This window comes from Lissotriton helveticus, chromosome 5_1, assembly GCF_964261635.1.
Source record: "Lissotriton helveticus chromosome 5_1, aLisHel1.1, whole genome shotgun sequence".
Taxonomy (NCBI): Eukaryota; Metazoa; Chordata; class Amphibia; order Caudata; family Salamandridae; genus Lissotriton; species Lissotriton helveticus.
This window is the reverse complement of record NC_136065.1, coordinates 1876865128-1876891869: the sequence shown is the minus strand read 5'-3', so window position 1 is coordinate 1876891869 and position 26742 is coordinate 1876865128. Positions and strand designations below refer to the sequence as shown.

Genomic DNA, 26742 nt, shown 5'->3' with positions numbered 1-26742 from the left:
ATTGCCTGTTATAGTAAGACCACTCTTTGTCAGTGAAATTGCTCTCCCACCCTCGCAGCTCCACCATTGAGTGAGACCTCCCCCAGCCCCTGCACTATCTAGTGTAAATGATTGAGGCCCTCCTCCACCCGAAGGTTCACCTGCGCCTCATCCCTGGTGGTCCACTGGACCTCTGTCGACCGCTTTCTGTTCCGGTTTTCCACTCGTTTTCACCTGTTTTTTCACTCGTTTTTCACCCTCTTTTCTAAATCTATATTTCTGGTTTTTTTCTGCTTTCTGCACTTTCCTGTGCTTTGATTGTCTTCTCTTCTTCCCGCTTTCCGTTCCAGTTTTCCACTCGTTTTCACTCAGTTGTTTTCCACTCTATTTTCACCCTCTTTTCTAAATCTATATTTCTGCTTTTTTCTGCTTTCTGCACTTTCCTGGGCTCTGCTTATCTTCTCATTTTCCCCTCTTTCCCACTCTCCTCCTTTCCCGCCCATTTTTCCCCTGCTGCTGCTGCTGCCCCCGTGCCCTCCCCCCAGCACGGCCGGCGCAACCAATCCAGCTCCCCTCCCTGCTCCCGCCTCTCAGCTGTCCAGCCCTCCCCAACCCCTGCTTAATAGCAGCTGCCCGCAACGGGCGCACCGCTGGTGCGCCAAAGGCAAGCCCGTCTGCGACCCAATAATAATGATATAATAATGCGATTTATTGAGCGCGAACAGCTACCTCACAAGGAGGTGTCCCGGCGCTGTGAAAGCAACGGAGCCCCGAAGCGCAAGCCACATACAGGAAGTTAGTGTATTTTGTGGAAGAGCCAGGTCTTAAGTCTTTGTTTGAAGACCCAACCGCAACCAGTGCTAGGAACCCTGGACCTCTGCCCTGCCAACGCTACGACCCAGCAGCACTCCACACACTCAACCCAGGCCACAACAACAACTGCAAGCTAGCATCACCAGCCGACACCCACGGACCCTTCAGCTGTCACCGATCCAGCACAATCCCCCCACAAGAACACAAACGAACCGAAGACCCTGCAATGCAACCTCCTCAACGTCTGATAACTCCACAAACACGCCACCGAAATCTGGGACCTCCTCGACAGCACCACCCCAGGCGTAGCATTCTTCACCGAAATCTGGACCAACACCACATCAGAACCGGCCATCGCCATCCCCCAAGGATACAAGACCTCCAGGAAGGGCCGTCCAACCCGCCCGGGAAAAGGAATCGCCATGGTCCACAAATCCACTCTCTGCCTAAGTACACTCTCCGACGCTCACACAGACCTGATGGAGCACCTTCACTTCAACATACAGGCCAGCCCCACCGCCACCCTCCGAGGAACCCTCATCTACCAACCCCCTGGACCCCACAGACCCTTCGCCAACTCCATCACGGACATCATCACCCCACAGGCGTCGCATCCACCAACTACACCCTGCTGGGAGACCTCAACTTCCACCATGACAACCAACTGGACTCCAACACCGCATCCCTCCTGGACAACCTCCACAACATTGGACTCTGCCAGCTCGTGACCGAGCCCCCGCACTCAGCAGCACACCCTTTTGACCCCTTCTTCACTACAGGAAACTCCATCACCTTCAGCCACACCACCGAACTCCCATGGACCGACCATCATTGCGTCCACTTCCCCTTCAGAACACCCACCATCAACAGACACCAGCACCTGCTCCCACAAAAAAAACTAGACCAAAATCATTGACGACCAGCTCACCTCCTCACTCAACAACTCCACCCCAACCATTGTGGAAAATGACGACCCCCAACACCGCAGCCCGAACCCTGCATAGATGGATTTCAGACAGCACCAACACCATAGCCCCCTCAAGAAAAACAACAATACCCGCGCCAAGAAAGACAGATGGTTTACCACCGAACTTCGAGAGTCCAGACACACTTGCCACCGCCTTGAAAAGGCCTGGAGGAACACCAAATCCACAGAAGCCCACAACAACTTCAGAGCTGCCATCAACGCCCACCACCAACTCATCAGAGAAACGAGGAAAAAAGCTTTCGAAGACAGAATCTCCAACCACACACACAACAGCAAGGAACTCTTCAACATCATCAAGGAGTTCACCCAACCCACCAACGACTCTACTGACATCCCTCTCTCACAAGACCACTGTGACAAACTCAGCACCTTTTTCCACCACAAAATCAAGAGCATCAATGACAACTTCGACGAAGACAACCAACACACTGAACCCTCACCAACCACCCCCGACACCCGGAAACCAATGATTGACAACTGGACAGCCCTCACCACCGAAGACACACTGAAGCCAATGAAGTCAATCCACTCAGGGGTCCCCATGGACCCCTGCCCCCACCACATCTTCAACAGAGCCGCCGACACCATCGCACCCATGCTCTGCCACACCATCAACCGCTCCCTGGTGACCGCTTTGTTCCCCGACGACTGGAAACACGCTGAGGTCAACCCCCTCCTGAAGAAACCCTTGGCGGACCCCACCGACCTCAAAAACTACAGACCAATCTCCCTGCTCCTGTTCCCAGCGAAACTCGCCACATTCATTGAAGAGCACAACATTCTCGACTCCTCCCAATCCGGCTTCAGAAAAAGCCACAGTACGGAAACCGCACTCCTCGCCGCAACAGACGACATCCGCACTCTACTGGACAAAGGAGAAACAGTAGCCCTCATCCTCCTCGACCTCTCAGCGGCGTACGACACAGTCTCTCACCACACCCTAATACGCAGACTCCACAACGCAGATATCCAGGACAAGTCTTTCGACTGGATCTACTCCTTCCTCTCCTTCCTCTCCGGCAGAACGCAGCGGGTCAGACTCCCCCCTTTCCTCTTAGACCCTACACCTATCACCTTCAGAGTCCCCCAGGGCTCCTCCCTCAGCCCGACGCTTTTCAATGTCTACATGGCTCCACTCGCCCTCATCATCAGAACCTACTGACTCAACATTGTATCGTACGCAGACGACACCCAACTCATCATCTCCCTATCCAACGAACCCAACACCGCCAGACACAACTTTCGAAAAGTCATGGAAGCCGTCACCAAATGGATGAAAAACAGCTGCCTACAAGTAAACACCAACAAAACAGAAGTACTCATCGTGGGCCCAAACCCTGACGCCTTGAGAGACACCCGGCGGCCCCCCACCCTCGGACACCCGCCAACCCCCACGGACCGCGCACACAACCTAGGAATCATCCTGGAGACAGAGCTCAAAATGGACCGCCAGATCAACTCAGTCTCGTCTTCCTGCTTCCACACCCTCCGCCTCCTTCGTAAGACCTTCAAATGGATCCAATTAGAACACAGAAAGACCGTCACTCACGCCCTGGTAACCAGCAGACTCGACTATGGCAACGCACTCTACGCCAGAATAAACAAAAACCTCACCAGATCGGGAGGCCGCTCCTTCTCCTTCCTCGCGGCCAAAGCCTGGAACGCCCTTTCACTCCACCTCAGACAGACAACATTGCTCCCCATCTTCGCAAGAAACCTCAAAACCTGGCTCTTTGACAGTCCCACTCCTTGATGGAATGGATCCAGCACCCCCCCCCCCTCCTCAGCGCTTTGAGACACTTACGGGTGAGTAGTTGCGCTTAACAAACTCCTGATTAATTACTCAGTGATGAACAAAACCTGTAGCAGATTTGTCTTTTGCGACTGTAAAATGACTAAGCTGCAATTGTGATTATCTTTCTGGGTTCTGGGATGATGTGGTTGTCTTGGAAATAGTGCCATTCATTGGCACATGGTACAATGAAATATATTCGGGTAAAAGCATAAAAAGGGAAGTTTGGTCAAAGATTGAAATTCTTATGGAGAAATTATTATCTACCCAACCACTAATAAAGCATTTAAAACAAAAGGTTGAAGGATTGAGATATCAAAAACACAGTTTATAAGATCACAGTCTAGGGGTCATTCCAGTGCTCAATTGCGCACATATTACTTATAGGGGGAAGGGTGGAAACTACAAGTCATTCACAAATTTAAGATTAAAAAAATACTTTTGGTACTTGCATCTCAAAACATCTCCTGTCCTATGCGGGTCCTTTCTACGTGCTACTATTGCATTATTTTACCAATTTAAGTGTATTGGTTTTGTAAACAAAATTCGACCACTCAAGCTAACTACAGGCCACCACATAAATAGTCGATAACAACTAATAAAAACGGATTTTGCTGCGGCGATTAATTCAAAGTACTACATTACTGTATAGTTCATCATATAGTATCACAATTAAATGTAACTATTATGTAGGATAAGAAGAGAGAGGTGAAACTAAAAATAGAAGGAGTGTTACTAGACAAGGAAAATAAAAATTATATTAAAAATAATCTTGCTTAGGTGTCTAATTAGTGTACACTTTTTCGAGAAATATTGGACCCGTAAGTCGCTCAAATATCTCCCCTAGCCTTTTGCATGCATGGGCTTGTTTCGAGGGGAAAGGGACGGGGGGGGTCACTGACGTCGGAGGAAGAGACAGCCTGCGATGAACAATCGAAAACAGGGCATGCAGACGGCGTGCACGCGGCGTGCGCAGCGCAGGGCCGGTCACCTGACGTTTCTCGGTATTCTCCCTCATTTCCAATTTCCAGGGTAACATGAAACTGCCGAGCTCTTGTCAACAGTATTTTGCTTGGGGGAAGCTCTTGAGGTCGAAGGTCAATGCCGCAGACATACTCCCGGGCCTGTGTATTTAAGAAGCGATGACTGCAGAGCGGGCTGAAGTGTGCGAGTGCCAAGGTGAGGGGGACGAGGTGCGTGCACTAGGATTAGCGCCGGACAGTGGCGAATTAGTGCCAGGGGGGTATACACAGATAAGAGGGAGGTGGGAATTTAGGACGTGCGAAGAGTTAAACCAGAGGGAGGAGGAATTTAATGCAAACTGCCAGTACAAAAAATGTGTGTTTGAAAGTGCCACAGTTAGGGAAAAATAGGAATTTAAACGGCCCTACTAAAATAGAAAAAAACAGTAATTTATAAAGTGTTTGTACCAGGATAGGATGACGTAGAAATTTAGAAGAAGTTGCGAGTACAAGCAAAGAAAACGCAAGAATTTCACACGTGGGAGTACATTCTAGGTAAAACCAGGAATTCTGAAAAAAATTACTACAGGGGAGTGGGAATTTTAGACTTTTGAGCACAATAGGGGAAATAGCAATTTGAGGCCTGGGAGTACAAGGATAGGGAAAACGGGATTTTAGCTGGAAAGGCCGTCATGGACCTCCTCCACGACTCCGGGGCGCAGATGGTGCAGTACCTCCAGGTGAACTACAAGAGCTCCCAGGACTGGTTCATGTTCGTCTCCTTCGCCGCCGACCTCCGCAACACCTTCTTCGTCTTCTTCCCCATCTGGTTCCACCTGTGCGAGGCGGTGGGCATCAAGCTCATCTGGGTGGCCGTCATCGGAGACTGGCTCAACCTCGTCTTCAAATGGTGAGTACAGGGTCTGGGTCTGTGGCGGGCTGCTGCAAAACAAGAGTAGCTGGCGGGAAAGCTCAGTGGCGTAATGCACCTGCAGAAGACGTCTGTGTGTAACCTTCAACTTGAACCCTGTCTGATCTCGCCTCCTTGTTTCATCCCCATGGGGTGGGATGCAGAGCTCGCATGTTTAAATCCTAGCTGCGCCAACTCGGCCTTTCATCATCCAGAGATTGACAAAATAAGTACCATTCAGTGTGTGTTAGCTGACAGACACTTCATCTCGTGGGTAAAATGTTCATAATAAACAACGTGTAGCTACAAAAACGGCCACATATGGGATCTGAGGGGTGCAATGAGATAAAGTGATTTACCGTTGATACCACAAATATGTCAAATTGAAGAATTTTGATTAGAAGAAAGTCTCGTGTATTATTCACAAGTCGTGAGGTCATGAGCCGGGGTGTTATTTTGCCACTTTAACGAGTCCTACTAAAGGGCCACCGTTCTGGGGTTAATTGTCAGACTCTTTAGTGGTAATGTTTTTTATGTCATTGATATAAAGACGTAGCTCTTAGAAGCAGTCGAGCCAAGCGCTTTCCACAGAGATGACTGCAATCGTAGCATGAACATTTCAAACATGAGGCATCGAACAAACAACAGTGCCTGCTGCGGCAGGCTAACAGGAGTTACTGCTGAGCCTCCTGTGCAAATCACATAATCATTTATATATAGCATATCCGACCTCGGGTTTCATATAGATCTACGAAGCAACGCGTGAAACCCACCGAGCTGGCTTGACAGCAGTTGAGCCTCAACAAAAATACCCTACCTTCATGATTTGAGACTTAGCATCCCATCGCTTGGTATTTACCTACTCAACTGTCTCTACTCAACGTGTATCCGTCTGTTCACAACAAAGTCAGGTTTGTCGGGCAAGTTTATTTTCTCACTACAAGCGGCTTCCAATTGCGAAAGCTTGAGTAATGCCTGGACAGACAGGTGGTTCCATACAGAAACAGTCCCATTTTTTTTGTCCAAATTGTCAAACCACTTTGGCCTGTATCTTTCGGAAACTTGAAATGTCTTTGTTTGTTAAAATGAAAATTGAGTTATTGGTAGGTACAAGTGACTTGCCCTAGATAACATGGCTTGTACATGGTGACCAGGACTTGAACCCTGTTTAATAAGTACACAAAAACAAAGCCCATCAGCTCTGCTGCAAGAATGGTCTGAGACACTGGCGAAATTATATTTTGCCTTTTACGCGCTCCTATTCTCCAGTGAAGGGGCCTTTTTGATATAATTCACTATAATTTGAAACATTTTACGGCCCTTTGCGGTGTCAGCGCAAGACAGCTGCTTACAGCTGCATTGAAGTAGTACCAACACTTCGATTAAATAATGCAGGGTAGAGGATATGGCCTAACGGCTAGAGAGGTCGACCTCACAGCTGTGAAGCCGAGTTCGAGGCTCTGCAGGGAGGCGCAACATCCTGTGATTCTGGGCAAATCTATAATCTCACTGTAGTGGGAGCTACATCTAGCCCCAAAAACAATCGCACAGCTAAATGCGCACAATTGCATAATTATTTCTCAATCTTTTCAATGTTCATCCATTTCAATCCAAGGTTTTCCAATTTTTTAGTTCTTATTCTTCTGTCTCAGTTTGAGTCCACACGCATAAGTGTATATGCTATTTACGAGTTTTTACTGTTCAAACCATGTCTATCCAGACTTTAAGAATGAGCAGGACTAAAGCATAAATTCATTTCAGGCAGCGTTTATTGAACAAATACCCAATGCATTTCGGGCTTAACCCCCGAAGAAGGGCGTCAAGCCCGAAATGCATTGGGTATTTGTTCAATAAACGCTGCCTGAAATGAATTTATGCTTTAGTCCTGCTCATTCTTAAAGTCTGGATAGACATGGTTTGAACAGTAAAAACTCGTAAATAGCATATACACTTATGCGTGTGGACTCAAACTGAGACAGAAGAATAAGAACTAAAAAATTGGAAAACCTTGGATTGAAATGGATGAACATTGAAAAGATTGAGAAATAATTATGCAATTGTGCGCATTTAGCTGTGCGATTGTCTTTGGGGCTAGATGTAGCTCCCACTACAGTGAAATTGTTAAATTTAGTGCCATTAGGGCATGGCACAAGACTCAATCAGCACGCAAGCTTGAGAAAAAGTAATAAACTTTGAGAATTTGGATTAAGAGGTGTGCATCCTGCCCCCCATTTACAGTGCAGTTAATCAAAAATGCCCTACACCAGGATAGCACCCGAGAATGAAGATAAAGAACATAGACGAAATGAAGTTAACAAAGCACGAGTCTGCACGCCGGGAACACCAACGTGGTTCATTAAGGACAGTGGCAGAGACATCTAAGGAATTGTTTTCAGACGAAAATGACATTCACATTCACATTTTATAAGTGGCACATTATCTGGCATACCATTGTTTTTTTATATTCGGTAACATGACTGTGTATTACCTTGAATGTTTAAATCCATTTGAACAGCATTATGGGAGCAGCAGTGTTTTCTGAACAACACTTAACAAGTAACACCGGGAGGGCGGGTGATCTGAACCTTGAGGTTAATTGGGTAGTTGCAATCATGTGTTTATAAGAGCGCGATTCAGGGAGGGAGTGTAATGGGAAGCTTAAACGGAGGAAGAACGCACGGTTTTTAACAAACAGCAGGCAGGTACGTGATTAGTTTAGTGCACTGCAAAGGCAGGGTCCGTGGCACAGAGTATAAAGGGTGTAGTGAGGTTAGAGAGAGCGGTGAAATTGTGGGTTAAGCCTCGGCTATTTGTATACGGTTTATCACTTAAGGGTGTATGCTGAGGGTTTTGAACACGGAGAGGTCTCGGAGGGGTACACTGGTAATACACTGCGCAGGAACATTTGAGAGGCATTGTGAAGAACTTGCACGTAAGGGATTAGGTGACGGGGAGGACTAACTGCTTGTAGAATCGTATTTAAGGCACTGGGTGACGTGGAGGTTTTGACTGCGCGCAAAATAGGCATGTGGCAAGGATTTAAAGAAGGAAAATCAAATTAAGGAAACTGCATGTTACTTAGGCACTTTCGTAATGCATAGATTTGTAGCGGAAAGTATTTTAAATGTATAAATGTTTCTTTGGGATCATGCAACAGTATTAGTTAATATTGGGTTAGCAGTGGTAATGCTATACTGAAGTGGATAACTCAGTTTGTGATTGTGGTTATTTTCATTTGTTTACAGTGACCCCCGAAGAAGGGCGTCAAGCCCGAAATGCATTGGGTATTTGTTCAATAAACGCTGCCTGAAATGAATTTATGCTTTAGTCCTGCTCATTCTTAAAGTCTGGATAGACATGGTTTGAACAGTAAAAACTCGTAAATAGCATATACACTTATGCGTGTGGACTCAAACTGAGACAGAAGAATAAGAACTAAAAAATTGGAAAACCTTGGATTGAAATGGATGAACATTGAAAAGATTGAGAAATAATTATGCAATTGTGCGCATTTAGCTGTGCGATTGTTTTTGGGGCTAGATGTAGCTCCCACTACAGTGAAATTGTTAAATTTAGTGCCATTAGGGCATGGCACAAGACTCAATCAGCACGCAAGCTTGAGAAAAAGTAATAAACTTTGAGAATTTGGATTAACAAATCTATAATCTGCCCGTGCCTAACAAAAAAGAATGTGTCCCTCTGTAACGCAACTGGTGCTCGTGTAAAGCGCCCTGACTGATACCTTCGGGTCTAGTAGTTCGCGCTATATAAAAAAAAAAAAAATGAAAAACGTCCAGTTTCAAAAGAACTTCACAACGAAAGAGGGGTTTGCACTGCTGGGTCCAGTGAAATGCTAGTGTTTTGGGGACAGATCTCCATCCACTTACCGATTATCACTATTGTGTCTCTCTTTACATCTCTCCCTTTCCCTGGGCGCTATTGGGCGCCGTCTGAGTAGCACAAAGCGTTACAGAAATAAACAACAAAACTCGATACCGTCCACAGCTCGACCCTGTGTTTGTCCCAAAGGAGATGGCCCTTGAAAAAAAAAGCATATTCAGCTGTCACTTGGTCATGTTTTGTTTTATTGCAGGCCAGAGGGATGTTTGAAAGATGTGCTGCGCTAAGAAAAAAGGATGCGGAGAGCACGAGGTCTGCGCGCTTTTCCTGCGCAAACTGCGCCCCGCGGCCTGGTGCGAGGGAGAGGCCCCGCAGGAAGGACACAGGCCAAACAACAGTCAGTGCGGGGCTTCCGGTCGCTGAGGCACGGATGGCCTTTGCTCTGAGAGCGCTCTGGGCAAAAAACACATTTGGTGCCCCCCATATATCATCCAATTAACTGCATAAGTATCGAACATTGAGAGGAGTAGGAGGAAGATGAAGTGGGCAACATGAAAAGAAAAAACAGCTAAGAACAAGCATACAAGGGTACCTGCACTCTTCAGAAAAAGTGTTTAAACACACATTTCTTTGGATCTAAGTCGTAGGAAGACTTGTACAAGGAGTTCCGACGCCCCTACGCAGGTCGTCGCCCTGGGCATGGGCACATCCCGCACATGCTAAAGGCCGGCTCTGCGGGGAAGAGACAAACGGTGGCTCATTAAAGTGGCGTAACAATAATTGAGGGCCCCCCTTCAAGGTACCTGGAGGGGCCCCCTCCGGACTCTATCAGGAGCTCTCCGGCCGGTCGCTCTTTATGGGTTCTGGCTGCTCAGAATTGCAATAGGCTCCCTCTCAATTTAAGGCTTGAATGCTCTGAAACTAAATTTAGAAAGCTGCTGAAAACCTACTTGTTCACTGCTTAGCATTATGCTGGCCTTCTGTGGCGGTAATTCTGCCACCTCCTTCTCACTTAGCGCGGGGACACGCTGAGATGGCGTAACCATGCGCTTTATACATTTTTTATTATTATTATTATTAAGTGCTGTGGGGCTCCCCGCACTGCGGGGGCCTGTGTTACGCCCCATGGATATCGTTCTCTTGAATCCCTACGAAAACGGTCTTAAAGCTCCATAATGTCCGTCTAAACTCTAAAGGAACCAATAGGCCTGAAAAGATAAAACGTGCCAGGTGTTCCAAAATGCTGGCAGCAAATGTATGGCGAAAAAACGCAATTCGCCCTTTATGGCATAAATGCTAAAAGGGACATTGCCCACGTCAGTCAACCTGCAGTGTAAAGTCAGAATTCTGAGGTTGGGCTTCGACAAGGATCGTGCAGGAGTGCAAAAGTAGTAAAGTAGTCAACAATATCATGTATCTTCCTTACTAAAGGGACCAACCCAAAAATCAGTTGCCCTGTACACCTCGCCTGGTGCCATGTGCGGGATTTCCTTGGGTAGCTGCGGATGTGAATATATTTGTATATTTAACTTAACATAAGTACGGTAAAATACCAGTTCCATCTTCATAGTTTCACAAAAAACAAAATGTTCAAGTTACTAATCTGGTATAATGTCTCTTTCAATTCTTCTAGGATCCTGTTTGGGCAGAGGCCGTACTGGTGGGTCCACGACACCTATTATTACACCAACACGTCAGCACCAGTCATCGAGCAGTACCCGGTCACCTGCGAGACCGGCCCAGGTAATTACGGCCAAAATACTATCTTATTTTCGTTTACAGCACATTGTGTCACTGCCACTTTGTAGCACTGTAAATGTATAGTACCAGCTGAGGGTCTCTGTTTTTTAACCGGAAAGGAGGAACGTCTGAGTTGGCCCTGCTAGGTTCAAATCAGTGATCTGCAAGATGCACAGATTTCTGTAGGAGGTGCATTAGTCCGCTAAGCTGTCTTACCTACAAGCCTGCCCGCATGGGACTTGTAGCTTAAACCAATCACAATTTCTATCCTGTCTATTTTTATGAACCTAGACGTGTGATCTCCAGGACTGGGAAAAATGATTAATATATATATATATATATATATATATATATATATATATATATATATATATATATATATATATATATACACACACACACACGTCATGTTAAAAAAAACAGGGGCAGATTTACAAGCCCCTTGCGCCACTTTTGAATCACTTTTCCCATGTTAAAAGTGACGCAAAAGTGGCGCAAGGGGGTTGTAAATCTACCTCACAATATTTAGACAACCAACGCATGCATACATTAAAGCATCACTATAGGACAATTAGTGTAAGCGCAATCTGAAACATTTGTGTTGTCAGTTGCTATTTTTGGTGGCTCCTTAACCAGAAATTACACCACAAAATAATATATAGCGTTGTGTGAAAGTCTAACAGACGGAAGCTATGAGACATGGCAGAGTTGGGGAGCAGAGTTCATCTGGCCAGGCTCTGCTCATAAATGTACATACTCCATGTGTCTCCTTATAGTCACAGGGGGCCAGGAGGAAAGCATCCCGATTGTTTATGCTTGTACAACTGAAGAAACAGAGGTCAACGTTCATAATTCATTACCAGACAGCAACATTTATTTAAGGACAAAACCAGTTACCTCTGGTTTAGAGCACCAGCCCCAGAGCACTAGAGAGGCGGACTGGTCTATGAGAAATCAAGAAACTTGCCGTTTGTGGGGCTGGCGTTGAGTCTGGCCAGTGCATATGCAGGTATATCCATCACCTCATGCTCTAAAGTGGCCTAGCAGTGGTTTGAGCACCTAAGAAACGAGCAAATTTAATCGAAGCCTCACAACAGAGCCAATTTACATAGAAAGACTGAGGGCCCGATTACGATCTCGTCCGCAAAGCATTCCGTCCGATTCGGTTCTGGAATGCAGTCCGAATGATTCGGACCCGGGAAGTTTGACCGAACAATTATGATGCATCGATGCTTCCAAATACGATTCGGTCGGACTCCCATGACTTCCATTGACTTCAATGAGAGCCTGTGTTCCGAACGAGAACACAGGCTCCAATTGACAAAAGAGGTGGTTGGGGAAAACCCAGCATCCTGTGGCGTGCACCCCATGGTGCCTGCCACACTGTGTATGAATGGTAATGGGGGGGCCATGAGTACCCCCACAAGTCTGATTCAGAGGGCCCGAGGTGAAGGGGGGCCCGCTATGGGCCCCCAAAGTCAAATTCCAACAGCCGATTCAGAAAGGCTGTCCGTATCTGACATCCTTATCACTCGGCTGGAAACGCGCTCAGTAGACTGCTACGATTCTGCTCCTACCGACTCGGTTACTCACAATGCCTTTCGGAACCGAGTCGGACAGTTCGAACGCATTCCAGCCATCGTAATCGCTTGTTGGGAAAAGTTTCCGAGTCGACCTGAAAGGCGGGTTCCAAATCGGAATTAGACCAATTGAATGCTGGTTGGAGCCTTTCCGAACGACATTGAAATCGACCACATAGTGTGAATGCTTACTGAAAAGACTGGTGTTTAAAAGTGTGTCCATCACTAGGACAGCTGCCCAGACATTCTTGTCAGCTGACACTGTGAAATAAGGATGGCTTCCAGACAGTCTTGTTTTTTCACAGAGCAGCGATAAGCATTCTGGGACATGTAGGCCTATATCTATAATCATTAAAATCGAACCACACATCCCTGCCTACTTATAGGTGTTTTCTGTAAAAACTGCTATGCTGCACAGCTGCTTTCTTGAGCTATTCAAACAACCATGGCTATTAAAGGGGCAAATTAAGCAATTTACCAAAAATTACCCCATAGGCAGACAAATCACAGGGGTGGTTATGTTTGGCAACTATAAATAGTAAAAAAGGCACTTCCAGCCCAGCCGCAAGGGTCAGAGTTAGGAGATTTGGTATTGCCAGACCAGGATAGAAAGACTTGTCCTAGTCAAGCCGGGAGTTGGGGGTAGGTAGGGCCCCACCACTAGCAGGCAGCCCCCACTGAGGGGGGACACATTAGAGGATGGTGCCAGGATCCTGGAAGGGGTGGCATGTGCTAACCACAGATTTGATCTGGGCACAGATGGTGAGACCTCAGTGCTTTCCAGCTTGGTCCTGGAGAAAGTTGGCCTTGGATACCTTTTTGACACTAATGCTCAGGTTATGCTGGAGGTGTCCTGGATTTCATAGCGCTAGAGACAGACAGCGGAACCAGGACTGCGATAAAGTGTGAGTCTTTGAAGAGATGGATTTATGATACATCTTGTTCTCTTTGTCCAGACCTAAGGCACCGAAATGGCCCTTTCGGTGCTCATGTCTGGGTAGTTTCTGAGGCATATTTTGGCATCATTCACTGGAATACCCCTTGTTGAACCAATGTAGAGGGCTCCATTAACAAGAACCTGTGCCTTCAATGTCACAGCTGCCGACTCCTGCATTTTGATGCCCTGCAGAAAGATACAAGGATATGCATGAATGGCCCTGATACTGACATAGGCAAGAAAGGGGGGGGGGGGTTGTGGGGTGCTCCTAATCTACAGTTCGTTCCTTCAGGTGTCTTATACGGTGCAGTATATTTCTCAGATGCTTCCTCCATTTCATGATCGAGACTTTTGCCTTATTGCCAGCCTTTGAACAGTGCAGTTCTGCAAATTGTCTTTTCTCCGAATTATGGCGACTGCATTTGGTCAAATGTTATGATACTTGTAGTTTTGTATAAGGCAACGCAGGCCCATCAGGTTAGCATAGTGCTTTACAGGAATAGAAAATACATAATTTAAATGACCAACATAGCGACATAGAAAGAAGAAACAGTCCTTGTGAGACAATTCCGGAGATAGTTTCTTTCGGGGTTCAGATTTCGAGGCATCCGTTCACGTGTGCATAATAGCAATATGTGGACAACATAGAATATATAACACAGCAAAAGTCTCGACTGTTGTCTGTGTTCCTGTTTAGAGATCTCCCTGTCGAGAGTCCAGATTGAGAAGTTTCCTTGAAAGGGTACGATTTTAAGAGGCTGGGAAGGAAGGGTTTGCCCGTGTCCTAATAGTTCTCCAGGGAATATTTTTTATTTGGTTTGCAGAGTTTTTTTTCCAAACACTTATCTGTAGCAAAAGGTTTCTCCAGCTGTTTTAAAAAAAAATGCAAAAATGTAACAAAAGTGTGAAAGAAACATGTTCGAATATTCACATATCTGTTATTAAGTATCAGTTTTATAGTAATACGTTTTGTAGTATGTCCAGTCGCATTAGCATCCGTCTCACAGTATGCAAGTTGCTGACTAGCAGATGGACCCCGAGCTTAAAGGGGTCTAACATATTGATTATGTAACTGACTGATGGACACAATAAAAGGGCAACGCTTGTCTATATGATAAATTCAAGCCCTGATGAAGCTTGCACATTGGAATATTTTACATTTTGTTTTTGCAAGAGAGCCAGAAATTATTTTTTACAGGCACAAGGAAGTGGTTTCCATAGGATCACATGATGTTGAACCGAGGATAAAATTGCAACCTGGATACCCAGTTCCAAAGTCGGCAGCTCTCGTAGCAAAAGGTTTCTCCAGCTGTTTTAAAAAAAATGCAAAAATGTAACAAAAGTGTGAAAGAAACATGTTCGAATATTCACATATCTGTTATTAAGTATCAGTTTTATAGTAATACGTTTTGTAGTATGTCCAGTCGCATTAGCATCCGTCTCACAGTATGCAAGTTGCTGACTAGCAGATGGACCCCGAGCTTAAAGGGGTCTAACATATTGATTATGTAACTGACTGATGGACACAATAAAAGGGCAACGCTTGTCTATATGATAAATTCAAGCCCTGATGAAGCTTGCAGGCTGGGCCTATAGCCAAATGAGCAAAACGTGTCAAGCAGCAGATTGAAATGATGACAAAACAACTGAATTAAATGTCACCAAGTCCCACTCTGTCATACAGTAACAATGGAGGAATAAAGTTTGAATTTGCATTAAAGGTGCTGCTGGATACCATGACTATATGCATAGGTTACACGATGATTCAAAACCAACAAGGTGCACCTTTTCCTGGCCAGCACTTTCCTACTAACTATTGTTTTTAGATATGCAATTTTTTTGTATACTTGCAGTTTTATGTAGCGCAAGTTTGGCCCAGTGACATTGGAATATTTTACATTTTGTTTTTGCAAGAGAGCCAGAAATTATTTTTTACAGGCACAAGGAAGTGGTTTCCATAGGATCACATGATGTTGAACCGAGGATAAAATTGCAACCTGGATACCCAGTTCCAAAGTCGGCAGCTCTCGCTGTTAGGCCACATCTCCCGCCTCCCAATAAGTCTAACTGAACTGATGCAGGACTACAATATCCAGAATGCACTGATGTGATAGTCTCAGTTCTTGAATCATACCTGTCATCTCCCACACATGTTCCAGGTTTTACCCGCTCTTCACTTCTATTCACCACAAGACAAACAAAATGATTCCATAGGCCCCGATTATGAGTTGCTAGTTATATTCCGACCTATGCGTAAATTCTGTTTACACATGGGTTAGAATTAATAGTTTGTAGGGATTTAACGATTCCGATAACTATTGGATGCGTTAAATAACTTATATAGCTATGATAAATAGCACCTATACTTGTAATCAGGCCCATAAACTTTAATGGAATTACCAGCTTTTCAAAGTAGATCACCGTCCATGGGGCCCTTAGTAAGGATGGGAGATATGTCAGAACATGGAAGATATACTTTCCAGTACACAATATGATTGTGATTTACCTCATCACTGGAAACGAAGGCAAATGTTCCTTGGCTATTCCTGTAGTCTGTCATGCTGCCTCCTAACTTGATCACTTTCTTCCCACAGGAAGTCCTTCCGGGCACGCGATGGGTGCCGCTGGCGTCTATTACGTCATGGTGACGTCCGTCCTCTCCATCGTTCTTCGGAAAAGACAAGCTGATTGCTTCCAGAACAGGTAAACTTTATCAAACAAAGCTGACAACTTTCCAAAGCCATTAAGAAACCATCTCAAAGAATGTTTGTTTAGGTATTTTATATAGCGCCAGTTTATCAGCAAATTCACGGTTTATATGCGGAATACTCAGAAATGCTCAGCACTTATAGACGATTGCAGCCAAAAATAGACCACCTACTCTGGAGGTTCAGACTCCTCAATTATTCGGGTACATGTACGAGCACCTCATCCAGTGTAGGGTTTTGTTTTGCATTCATGGACTAGTTTTAAAGTGATAGCAACTGGATTGCCTGCAAGTCCTAGAAGTACAAAAAACCTGCACTGGTTGAGCTGCTTCTGCATCTACCTGGAAAATGTAGGAGCTTCGTAAATTCTCCTGTAAAGACTACTTTTTATTTTATTTTATTTAATGCGATTTTATATAGCGCGAACATTACCCGAAGGTGTCAGAGCGCTTTACAAAAGAACCAGTTGTGTTTTGGATTACATAAGATATACAAACAGAAAAAAAAATTGCAAATATACAAGTGCAGTGAAAGGAGGGAAAAAATGCAAATGTACAAGTTGTAAAGTCACTCAAGGAAGAGATACAAACAGATACACTTTAAAATCAGATAGGAATGGTAGCAAGTACAAAGGTCTACTACATATACTAGTGGTTAGGGTTATATATATATATATATATATATATACAAATAGCAAATTCACTCATGATTACATTTTAACAGTGATTAGGCTTAGACAATTATATATTATATATTTACAGAGCAGGAAATTCTTGCCATCATCCAGCCAGGGGTTCAGGTGGTGTTGCACTCAAGGGTGGTGGTCTTGGGTCTGGAGGGATCCCCAAGTTGGAGATGTCCATAGGGGAAGAAGGCTGGATGGTGGGTCGGAAGCAGCATGCTGGTTCCCCGGGCTGATCTTGAGGTCATGCTGGGCTCCATCTTGTGGATAGAGGATGGCACCCATGTTGAAGTCAGGCACCCAGAAGCGCAGGAATCCCTCCTCCACACACAGGGCCCCCAGATGCCATCATGGCCCAGTGTGAGCTTCTTGCTAAACCACCATTTGCCCCCGTGGTAGCTTCTTAGTCTCTGTTAGCCCCGCCGGTACCTTCGAGATGTCGAAGCTAACCGTAGCTCACACGGCCCCCATCTTGAAGTCAGGCGGCGGCCTCCACGTATAGCTCAAAGCGATACAAAAGGGGATGATGGACGGAACGTTTGAGCAAATCAAACACTCACCCCCAGTCAACTGATCTGGGTTTAATCCATCACCATTCTTTAACTCACTCCGCGACCCCAGTTCAGACATGGCCATATGTAAATCAGTCTGACCCTGTGCCTCATGGGAACAGTCCAGCCCGAACTGCCAAAGCCATACCACGTATAGCTCAGCTGTCTCAGGCCCCACGGACGCACCATACACTGCTCCACTCAGCCAGCACGGTTCGATCACGCCACGACACTCCAGCTCATCTTTCCCAGCCTGGATGCCGGTAATTTGGTATCGTATTAACCGCCGGTCAGCTCATGGAAAGCTGCACCCCCCTTCGGTCAGTGAGGAGGCGCCGATGCTGCCAGCAGCGGTTCGCCCGATCTGTCACCCAGGGACCGCAAACCTGGCACCATCCAGACCCTGGTAGGCGCGTAGGACAGTCCCGAGTTCTTTTGGGCCGGGTTGGCCTGACTAGTTAACCTTCTCATGCCCATGGTTGTCCCCACATCTTGCAGCCGCTTGTGATTAAATGGGTATGTGCAGTCTGCTCAAATATCAATATATGTTGATTTTATGTTGTCTCCCTGATTGAGAAGGGGCTCCATTATTTTTTAAAAAGAACCTTCACCCACTAGATGTTATAGCAGAGCTAGTTGTTATCGAGGGATCTAGTGATTTAAATTACCTGCAGGAATGAAAGTAAAATGTTGCACAAGTGCCACTTATGAGGGTGATTTATGTGGATTTAGTGGTCCAATTTGGTTGGAGAGAATTGAGAATGGCTTTATCAATACGCTATTGGCTGTGCCAAAATCCACCAGCTCCAATATCTGTCATTCTGAAACAAGGTTAGTGTATATCAGCGACACTAGAAAAAGGCAGCCACTTTTATGGTTCAAGATTTTGGCAAATAGCTAAACCTCTTTTAATTGGGCAGTTCCTACAGACTGTCTATAGCTGGACCATTGTTAAAAAAAAAACTGGATCCGGTACATAATAATACTTGCATCAGCCTGAATTTGATTGCTCTCTTTAAGATCCCAGGAACATTTCAGGCACATTTTTGGAGCACTCTGAAGACTATGTTTTTAGCCAAACGCCATGATAAGAGATTGCAGATAGTAGTCACCTAGTCCACTGTTCTGGCATATGCTGGAATTTGCACTAGTAATGGCATTGTGCCATATATAACCTGGGTCAGTAATTTGAATCATCTGTTCCTGATAGTAAGGTTAAGATCGGATAATGTAAATTCTTTTGGGGCCTATCCTTAGCAGGGTATCTATATTGCAAATTTATCACCATGTCCTTGTGATGGCTGCTCTGCACTATGTACTTTGCATTTAGTGTTTTTTGGAAAATGTTATCCATCACTGAGAAAGTTGTATATTTTGCCTAATTTAAGACAGGAAAACAGATATTGTAGGGCCACTTTGGCGTTTCTGCGGTCATTATCAATGGTGAGGACCTGTTTTTTAACTGCATCCTATTTTCAACATTCTATACGACACAGGACGTCAATGATATTGGGACATAAGAATCTGCTTTTATCCATGTATCTTTTTATTATATTGTTTTTAGATGTTTTATGCTATTGTTTTTATGATTCTTTTATGGTCACATGTTCACCGAATAAAGATTGTTGAATACTTGTAGGTGTCCCTTCTTTATTTGAAAATATTAGTCGGAACCTTTGGTAAGGTTAAAAATAACAGAACTTGATGTGGATGGAGTTATTATGAGTGTAGTATAGGCCCTTAATCCCTCCCAGCTTATTTTGTCAACGTGTCGCACCGCGGAGGACCTATTGAATGTCCTGTAAGCTCTGCAGATTGCTGTGTGTCCGTAGAGTCTTCTAGTTAAGAGTCTTCCAGGTCATGTGACATTATGTATGACGTTGTGACACCACGTGAGCGTCGTAAACAAAGTAAATGGTCACATGGTCTAATTGTGTATTCTTTAGACATAACTATATGATAGGGATCCTCATAAATCACTGGTCCTGAAAAAAGCCATCAGACCGGGAGCTCAAAACAACTCAGTCCACATTAAGTTTTTCAAGATTTGTTTTTTTCAACCTAACCAAAGGTTCTCACTAATGAATTTCAAATAAAGAAGGGATACCTGCAGGTAATTTTAAAATACTAGGTCCGGCATTAACATCTAGCTCCACTATAACTTAAGTGTTAGAGCACAAGCTGGGTGGGAACCCAATGATGAAGCATGCCACTAGTATGTCTAATGAATTTAGGTTCTTCTACTAAAATAAGGGAACCCTTCTCGATCAGGGAGACCACACAAAATAAGCTCACAAGTTCTCTCTCTTTTGAAATTTGATCATGAGGTAGATTGGAACTGGACTTATACGCCCCCCTTTTGGTTTAAGGATGCGCGCAGTCTGTCTCAGTGTTGCCCCCCACTTGCATTCATAGTCACACATAGTATGTAGATCTGGGTGTCGACTCATGGCCCGATGCTAAGTAGAGGCCACGGGATGGTGCCTGATTCTAGGCATGGGCCAGAAATGCTTGCACTTTTTCTGCTGAATCAATGTCTTTGATTTTCAAATGTCAGAGTAGGAGTTACCAACGGTTTCGCCTTTACCATGTAAGAAAGTCATATAATAAATATCTGTGTCCAGGCACACAGCTTCTAGAGTTCACCAAACGAAAAGACACAAGTCATTTAATTAACAGGAGCGAAACAGTTAAATAAAAGCATGTAAATGTAAAGTAATTTGTTCCAATCAAAAGTAAAATAAATAAAGAAATTCAAGTTAAAAAGGACTGCAACCAAATAAAATATTGCAGCTGGGCCTAATTGCAGCTGTAATAGTATGGCTGCTGATGCCTGAAGTTCAGGCAGACAGTGGTTTAATTTGCACGCATATGTGCCTCGTGTATGTGCAAATGAATGGACCTTGTAACATTGGGATTGTGTTTTCCATAAAATAATATTTCCACTAGATGTGGGAGCCAGTTCCCTGCCCCTTCCCCTCCATCGCAGGGATGAATGGCTCTTCTGTGCAGCAACAGGATCAGGGGCATCAAAGGAAAGAGCAGGGCAGACTGTTCTTAAAGAGAAAGCGCAGTTAGTCCACCGTGACCTTTGGGGTCACGGTGAAGTCTCTCTTTTCTGTGGGAGAAGGGTGTATCATACATCATGTGCCTCCCCCCCCCTCCCAGCGTACACCCCCGTGAGCAAAGTCAAGAGCATAGGTGTAGTCACAGCCCCCCTGACATTAGTTTAGAGGCCTGGTGTGGCAGGACATCAAAGACCTGTTCTGCTTGTGAAACCCAAACAAAGAGTGTGAGTGAAAGGGTAAAGAGGGAAAAAGAGATCTCAGGAGCGCCAGACAACAGCTCGAAAAGTAAACACGGAATGCCAAACACCACTTAAGGAACTTGCTTCAACTAGTACCCGAGGTCAACTTTTATCTCCCTAACCCTTCTCCATGTTGTCTCCATAGGTGCGTCCACACCCTCCTCTGGGCGGGGTTCTGGGCGGTCCAGACCTGCGTCTGCTTGTCCAGAATATTCCTGGCCGCCCACTTCCCCCATCAGGTGATCGCCGGAGTCATATCAGGTGAGTCGCCTGCTCTCTATATGGTCAAGAAAATGTGGTATGCGTCAGCTGGAAGGACGGCTCAGTAGCCGGATCACTGGCTGCAGTCATTGTATTGTAATGTACTGTAGCAGTTGTATAGTGTACAACCTACACCCCACAGTTTACCAGTGCTTCATACGTAGATGAATGAGTGTTGATGCCGAAAGCTCTGCTCAGAAGCCAGCAGCAGGGGCTATTAAATGTGGGCATGCCCAACACGAGGCTGGGTAGCCACGGACCCACCGGAAGCATTTTTAGCCCTCTGCCAGGCACTCCCTGTCACTTTATCTCGCCTTTGCAGGTTCTAGCTTTCTCCAGGTTTTTCCCCATCCTTCTTTCCCCCTGTGTGTTTCTCTCTCTCTTGCGCTCAGTAAATGTCAAATGAGAAAAATAAGTGCTGGTCTGCAAAAATGAGTGCTGGGGGTCCTACTGGCAACCCCCAACTCAAATTAAGCACTGGTTATGACTCAGTCTTTTATTCTAACATCAGTGGCATGTTTGTGCAGCCGTGATGTTTTCATAATTGGTCCTCAGCATCAAATCCCAGCCTCTTTTCTCAACTGAGACTGGTTTCTTATATGTCACTCCACAGTTCACATAACAACGACCAAACCCCCCCATACTAATCGTATTTGGCTTGTCACATATAAAGACAGTTCATCCTTACTTCCCTTTTAATATGGCTAAACTCCTCATAAGGGGCCAGATGTACAAAGGTTCTGGTCACAAAAAGCGCTCACAATTTGCAATCGGTCGTTTTGCGACCAGAAACGTATTGTCGAGCCAGCTTATAGCCCAATAGATGGATTCACAAAAAATGATTTGGTTTGAGTCACAATCCAACTTACCTTAATTATTAATATCCATTAGGTAGGTTGCAAATTGTGACTCACTCAGATGGAATACAGCCACTGGGTGGTGGCCCACTAGGGTGAGCAGACCATCATGTCAGTGACTGCATCTAAATACAGAAACAATTTTTTTATAGCAGCCCAGTTTTCTTAAAAGGAAGGGGTCTCCTTTAAAAAAAAATATTTTTTATGTTTATTTGAGATTCAAATAAGTCAATGGTCAATGGGACCACTGCCCGCTGCCCCATAAATGTTTTCCACAGTTCACAAAGGGGAAGGGGATCAGAGAGGGGAGGCCTTCCCTTTCGTGAATAAGTTACCGACTCCTAACAACTTTTCTAATTTGCAGATCCAGGAAAGTTACTGCAAGCAGCAGAGTCCAGTTTAAACTTGTCCCCATGGTGTTTGAGTCTCTTCCATGCTTTGACCCTTCCTATGGAGATGAGGTGCTATCCAGCTACTTCCCATCTCGAGGCCTACAATTCACCAAACTTCCCCTTCTTGAAGTTATCAAACCCTCTTGAGCTCAACCTCGCTTCTGCTCACTCCATCTACTTGACCGTCAACAGTGGATGCACTGTTTGTGAAACTTGGGGACATCACGCACTTTCACATGACTCCAGTCCCATCACACCTCTCAGCTGAATGATGGTGGCTGTTCAGATGATTTACCATGTTTACAATGACACTGGGGCTTTAAGACAATATTGCACCGTGTTTCTTACTTACCAGAGTGAAGGGCATGTAACTACATGAACATTTAAATATCATTTATACCCTGTGATTGATTGAACATGTGCTAACAGTGTTTCTATTTGCAAAGGTATGGCTGTGGCTGAAGCATTTGAACACATTCCCTCCATCTACAAGACAAGCCTGAAGAGATATATCTCCACCACCCTCTTCCTCTTTGTCTTCGCCCTGGGATTCTACCTCCTGCTGAAAGCCCTGGGAGTGGATCTTCTTTGGACAATGGAGAAAGCCAGACGCTGGTGCGCCAAGCCCGAGTGGATCCACATCGACACCACTCCCTTTGCCGGCCTGCTCAGGAACCTGGGGATCTTCTGTGGTCTGGGGCTGGCTCTCAACTCACGCATGTACCAGGAGAGCTGCAGAGGCAAACAAGGGGCACAGGTCACTTTCCGTCTGTCCTGCATCATCTCCTCCCTCATCGTCCTCCACCTCTTTGATACCTTCAAGCCACCAACGAAGGTGGAGCTGCTGTTCTACGTGTTATCTTTCTGCAAGAGCGCAGTGGTACCACTTACTGCCGTTGGGATCATCCCTTATTTTGTGACTCTGCTTCTAGACAAGCAAAAAAACATATTATAAACAGGACACAGAAGTACCAATATATTTAATTTGTTACAGTCTTTACATATGTAGAGACCTACGACTCGGAAACCTCAGTGCATACTATTTAATGACAATTGACTGATTTCAAGCTCTCTGTGGCTCATAACATAGATGGTTTGGAGTGCTGCAACCTGAGGTGCTGTATTATGTTTTGTTGAACATTAATATAGTGTTTTGCGATCCCCTAAGGCCCGCTTACAGAGCCAAGGCAAAACAGGGGAGCATAAATAAGGGGTCAAAATATAGTGATCAAGGAAAGAGCCTTGTTGATAAAGGTGTCTCAAAAAACTCTAGTATCTTTCTCGATAGAGATGCGGTGAATTGTGTGTAACCTGCCTTAGGCCTCTGGCCAACAGGTAGGGAAGGATGGAGCAGCAAATGGGATGGAGTAGGAAGGACAGGTGAAGGGCACCAGGTTAAGAAATGAGGCAACAAGAGTGAGGAGAGACAGTGATGGGAATCGAACTAAGGCAGCCCGCTCCCAGTCTGAAGTTAATTATGTCACGCAGTCTCACACAATCGACACATTTGCCTGTGGTCTAACAACTGAAGAAGGCTGTGTTTTATTAGATTAAAGTGTACAAGTTATTCATCCAGATTGAAAGCTAGCAGGAATTCTGTAACTCCGGTAGAGGAGTCGAATGTTAGTGAACTTTGCTGTATCAGAAGTTGTCACCCTCAATCGACAATAAGTGTAAATGGAAGGTTATATCCTTCCATCTGTATGGGGTGTGGAGACCTCACAAACAAAGTTTCTGCATATTAGTGTTACTCCTATGGATCAATGAAGCATTTATGTGTCTTTCTGCCTTCAGGAGTATTTTGAAGATAGATGCGAAGTGCTTCCCCCTCCTGCGTACATAGGACTGCAGCAAAGTATTTTTAATATCCTACACATAATCTGCCTCATGGACATGGTTGACGTCATAGTTTTATCTTTAAGCAAAGATACAGCAAATGCAGTGGCCAAAATATTCCTTGGCTTAATAGTCCTATGTCACTTGGTAACTGAAAGTCCAGGTATCATTCAGGTCATCCAGTCACCCCTGCAAATGACTCCACTTTAGAATTCCATTGGAAAGCACACTAATTCCAGACTGGGGCCTCATTTGCTCGTTGGTGATCATGTAGTATCCACCAGAAGTCACCCACCTTCTCTGTCCCCTCATTTATAGTTGGAGGAACTGCTTTGTTTCCAACAGCAGAGCCGTAACAGGCTTTGCTAAAGGGCACACCTTTGCAGCAGACCTGCTGCCCAAGACCACCATTTTTAATGTGTCAAAAGGCCCGCCTATTTACTCAAGGCTCTCTGTGTTTTTCCTGCCCCAAGCAAATGCAGGTAAAACCAATTTGTGGAAAACAAATGTTGTCCTATAGAAGCTGTTATACTAGGAACAAGTTCAGCACTACTGTATCTGAATCCACCTCACATTTAGTTCCCCAATTATGTTCTTTAATTAAATATAAATTTTTTACAAACATACTCACATTGGCAGTATATTTTATTGTAATTTTTAATTGCCGGACTAAAGTAAGGCTAATATTGAGTAATATCCTTAGGCAGTATATGTAAATAACATCACAAAAACAAACAAACGTTAAGTACTCATCTTGGGACCACAACTTAAACCAAAGCTAAATATACCAAACTACCTCCCTTCCTATTCTACTCACCTCCGGCACACTGCCGCCGAAGGATCAGAGCACACTCCCATGTAACGGCAAGTCAATAGTGGGTTCCTAAAAAGTCTTAGAGTGAAGACAGTGAAGAGAAAGACTAGTTCTGTTTGCCCAGTCGTGCATCACTAACAGTCACAAACAATAAGCATTCTAGAATGTTCCTTTATTTGATGACGTCATCTTAGGCGTTGAGACACTTTGTGACATGTTTCACAGAATAGCCATTTAAGTCATCAAAGAGGTTGGTGTTAGGTAAGAAATATCCAAAGTCCTACAACAGTTTTTGGGATGTACATGACATGCAGTTTTCTCATGAGAATTATATTACCAAAGAAAATCTGTGTTGTCCGGAGTTCAGTTATAACATGAATCATCAATTTACAAATATAGATCCTTTCTGTTACAAATTAAAACCTGCTATTTGGCATTCTTCTTGTATCTCGAGTGTCACGAGCGTCATATGCCCCCACGTGACTTCTCACATGTTTTCTGGTAAGCTGTCAACCTCTGATAAACGTTATCAATCTTTGGGTGTGATCTCTTCGCGCTCACAACATACAGAATGTTAAAGCTGAGTTCTGGAGCTTCATAGAAGGAAATTTTAATACGCAGTTGGAAAATTAAGTTTTAACTAATGCAAATGAAGTGGAATTTAAAAAGTGTCAAGAACATTCCACTGCTTTACTTGAAAACTATTTAAAATACAGAGGCTTCACCAGGCAACTAATCTGATTACATAACAAACAACCTGAGCCTGAGAGGCTTTATGTTCAACTACTCCTTTGCAATTCCACTCAAGACTAGACCGCCCTGGTGTTAAATTTCTACAGCGCGCAAAATCCAGTAGCTGTTATTACCTAAAGTTGCTCATTGGACAAAGTGACAATGGCAGAAAGTTTTCTCAGGATATCTAATTGGTGCTTTTTATTTATTTTGTTGTAAATATGTTAATATATGTAAAGTAAGCTGTACTGTATACAAGACTCACTACTTTGCAAAATCATGTTTCAAAATATATTTTGTAATAAATGAAAATGAGACTATGGAATTAACAGTTACGGAAAGTAGATGAAGTTATGGTTACTTTGTGTTTTAAAATTCTCTCCAGAACCGGTTTAAAAATGCACCCCAGAGTCTGGGGATGAATATATGTAGTAATGTATCCACAGATAATACATGAATTTCCACTCCTCTGCTCCACCAATCCCAATTTTCCCAAAATTTGCTGATGATGAACTACCTGTAAATGTCCCTACCGATTTATACATTGACACTATAATTAGAAATAAGTTACTCACCTGTATCTATGGTTTTGCCACTTGATCATATTGTAGATTCAGATGCGATTCATATATCCGTCTGTTGCATGGTTTGAGTCAGAAAGTAGAACTTGTTTTTGTCCGAACATGTAACATGGTTTAATGGGTTTGCAATCAGACCTCAATAACTAGGTTTAATAACCTCTGCTGTGTGTACATGTTTTTTTCCGCCATGGAGTAAGGATAGACTAATGGCAAGTGACTTGTGTGTATGTTTCCACTACATTTTTGTCTACAGGCTCGGCCATTAATGCTATGACTCTGAAACCTTTTATTCAAGATCTTTCATTTATTCCTCATTGATATTTTTCCCATCTGCATTTAAAGTGTAGATGTGATTTCACTTCTTAAAAACACATGTACTGATAGTGTCTAACAGTTAGTCTGTTCCCTCCATCAAAGTTTATTGAGTGAGTTGTCATAAACCACCTATAACCATTCGATGGGAGTTATATACTGCCCAGC

At 44.5% G+C, this 26742-nt stretch overlaps 1 protein-coding gene across 1 annotated transcript; it reads left to right on the top strand.

Annotated features, from left to right (window-relative positions):
- Positions 1–4761: 4761 nt before the first annotated feature.
- Positions 4762–26423, top strand: LOC144755928 (glucose-6-phosphatase catalytic subunit 1-like). The gene is made up of 5 exons (XM_078645330.1): positions 4762–5444; positions 10918–11027; positions 16136–16244; positions 20935–21050; positions 22746–26423. Exons 1-5 carry the CDS (start codon positions 5227–5229, stop codon positions 23252–23254), a joined length of 1062 nt encoding a protein of 353 aa, XP_078501456.1. The 5' UTR covers positions 4762–5226; the 3' UTR covers positions 23255–26423.
- The last annotated feature ends 319 nt before the right edge of the window (positions 26424–26742 follow it).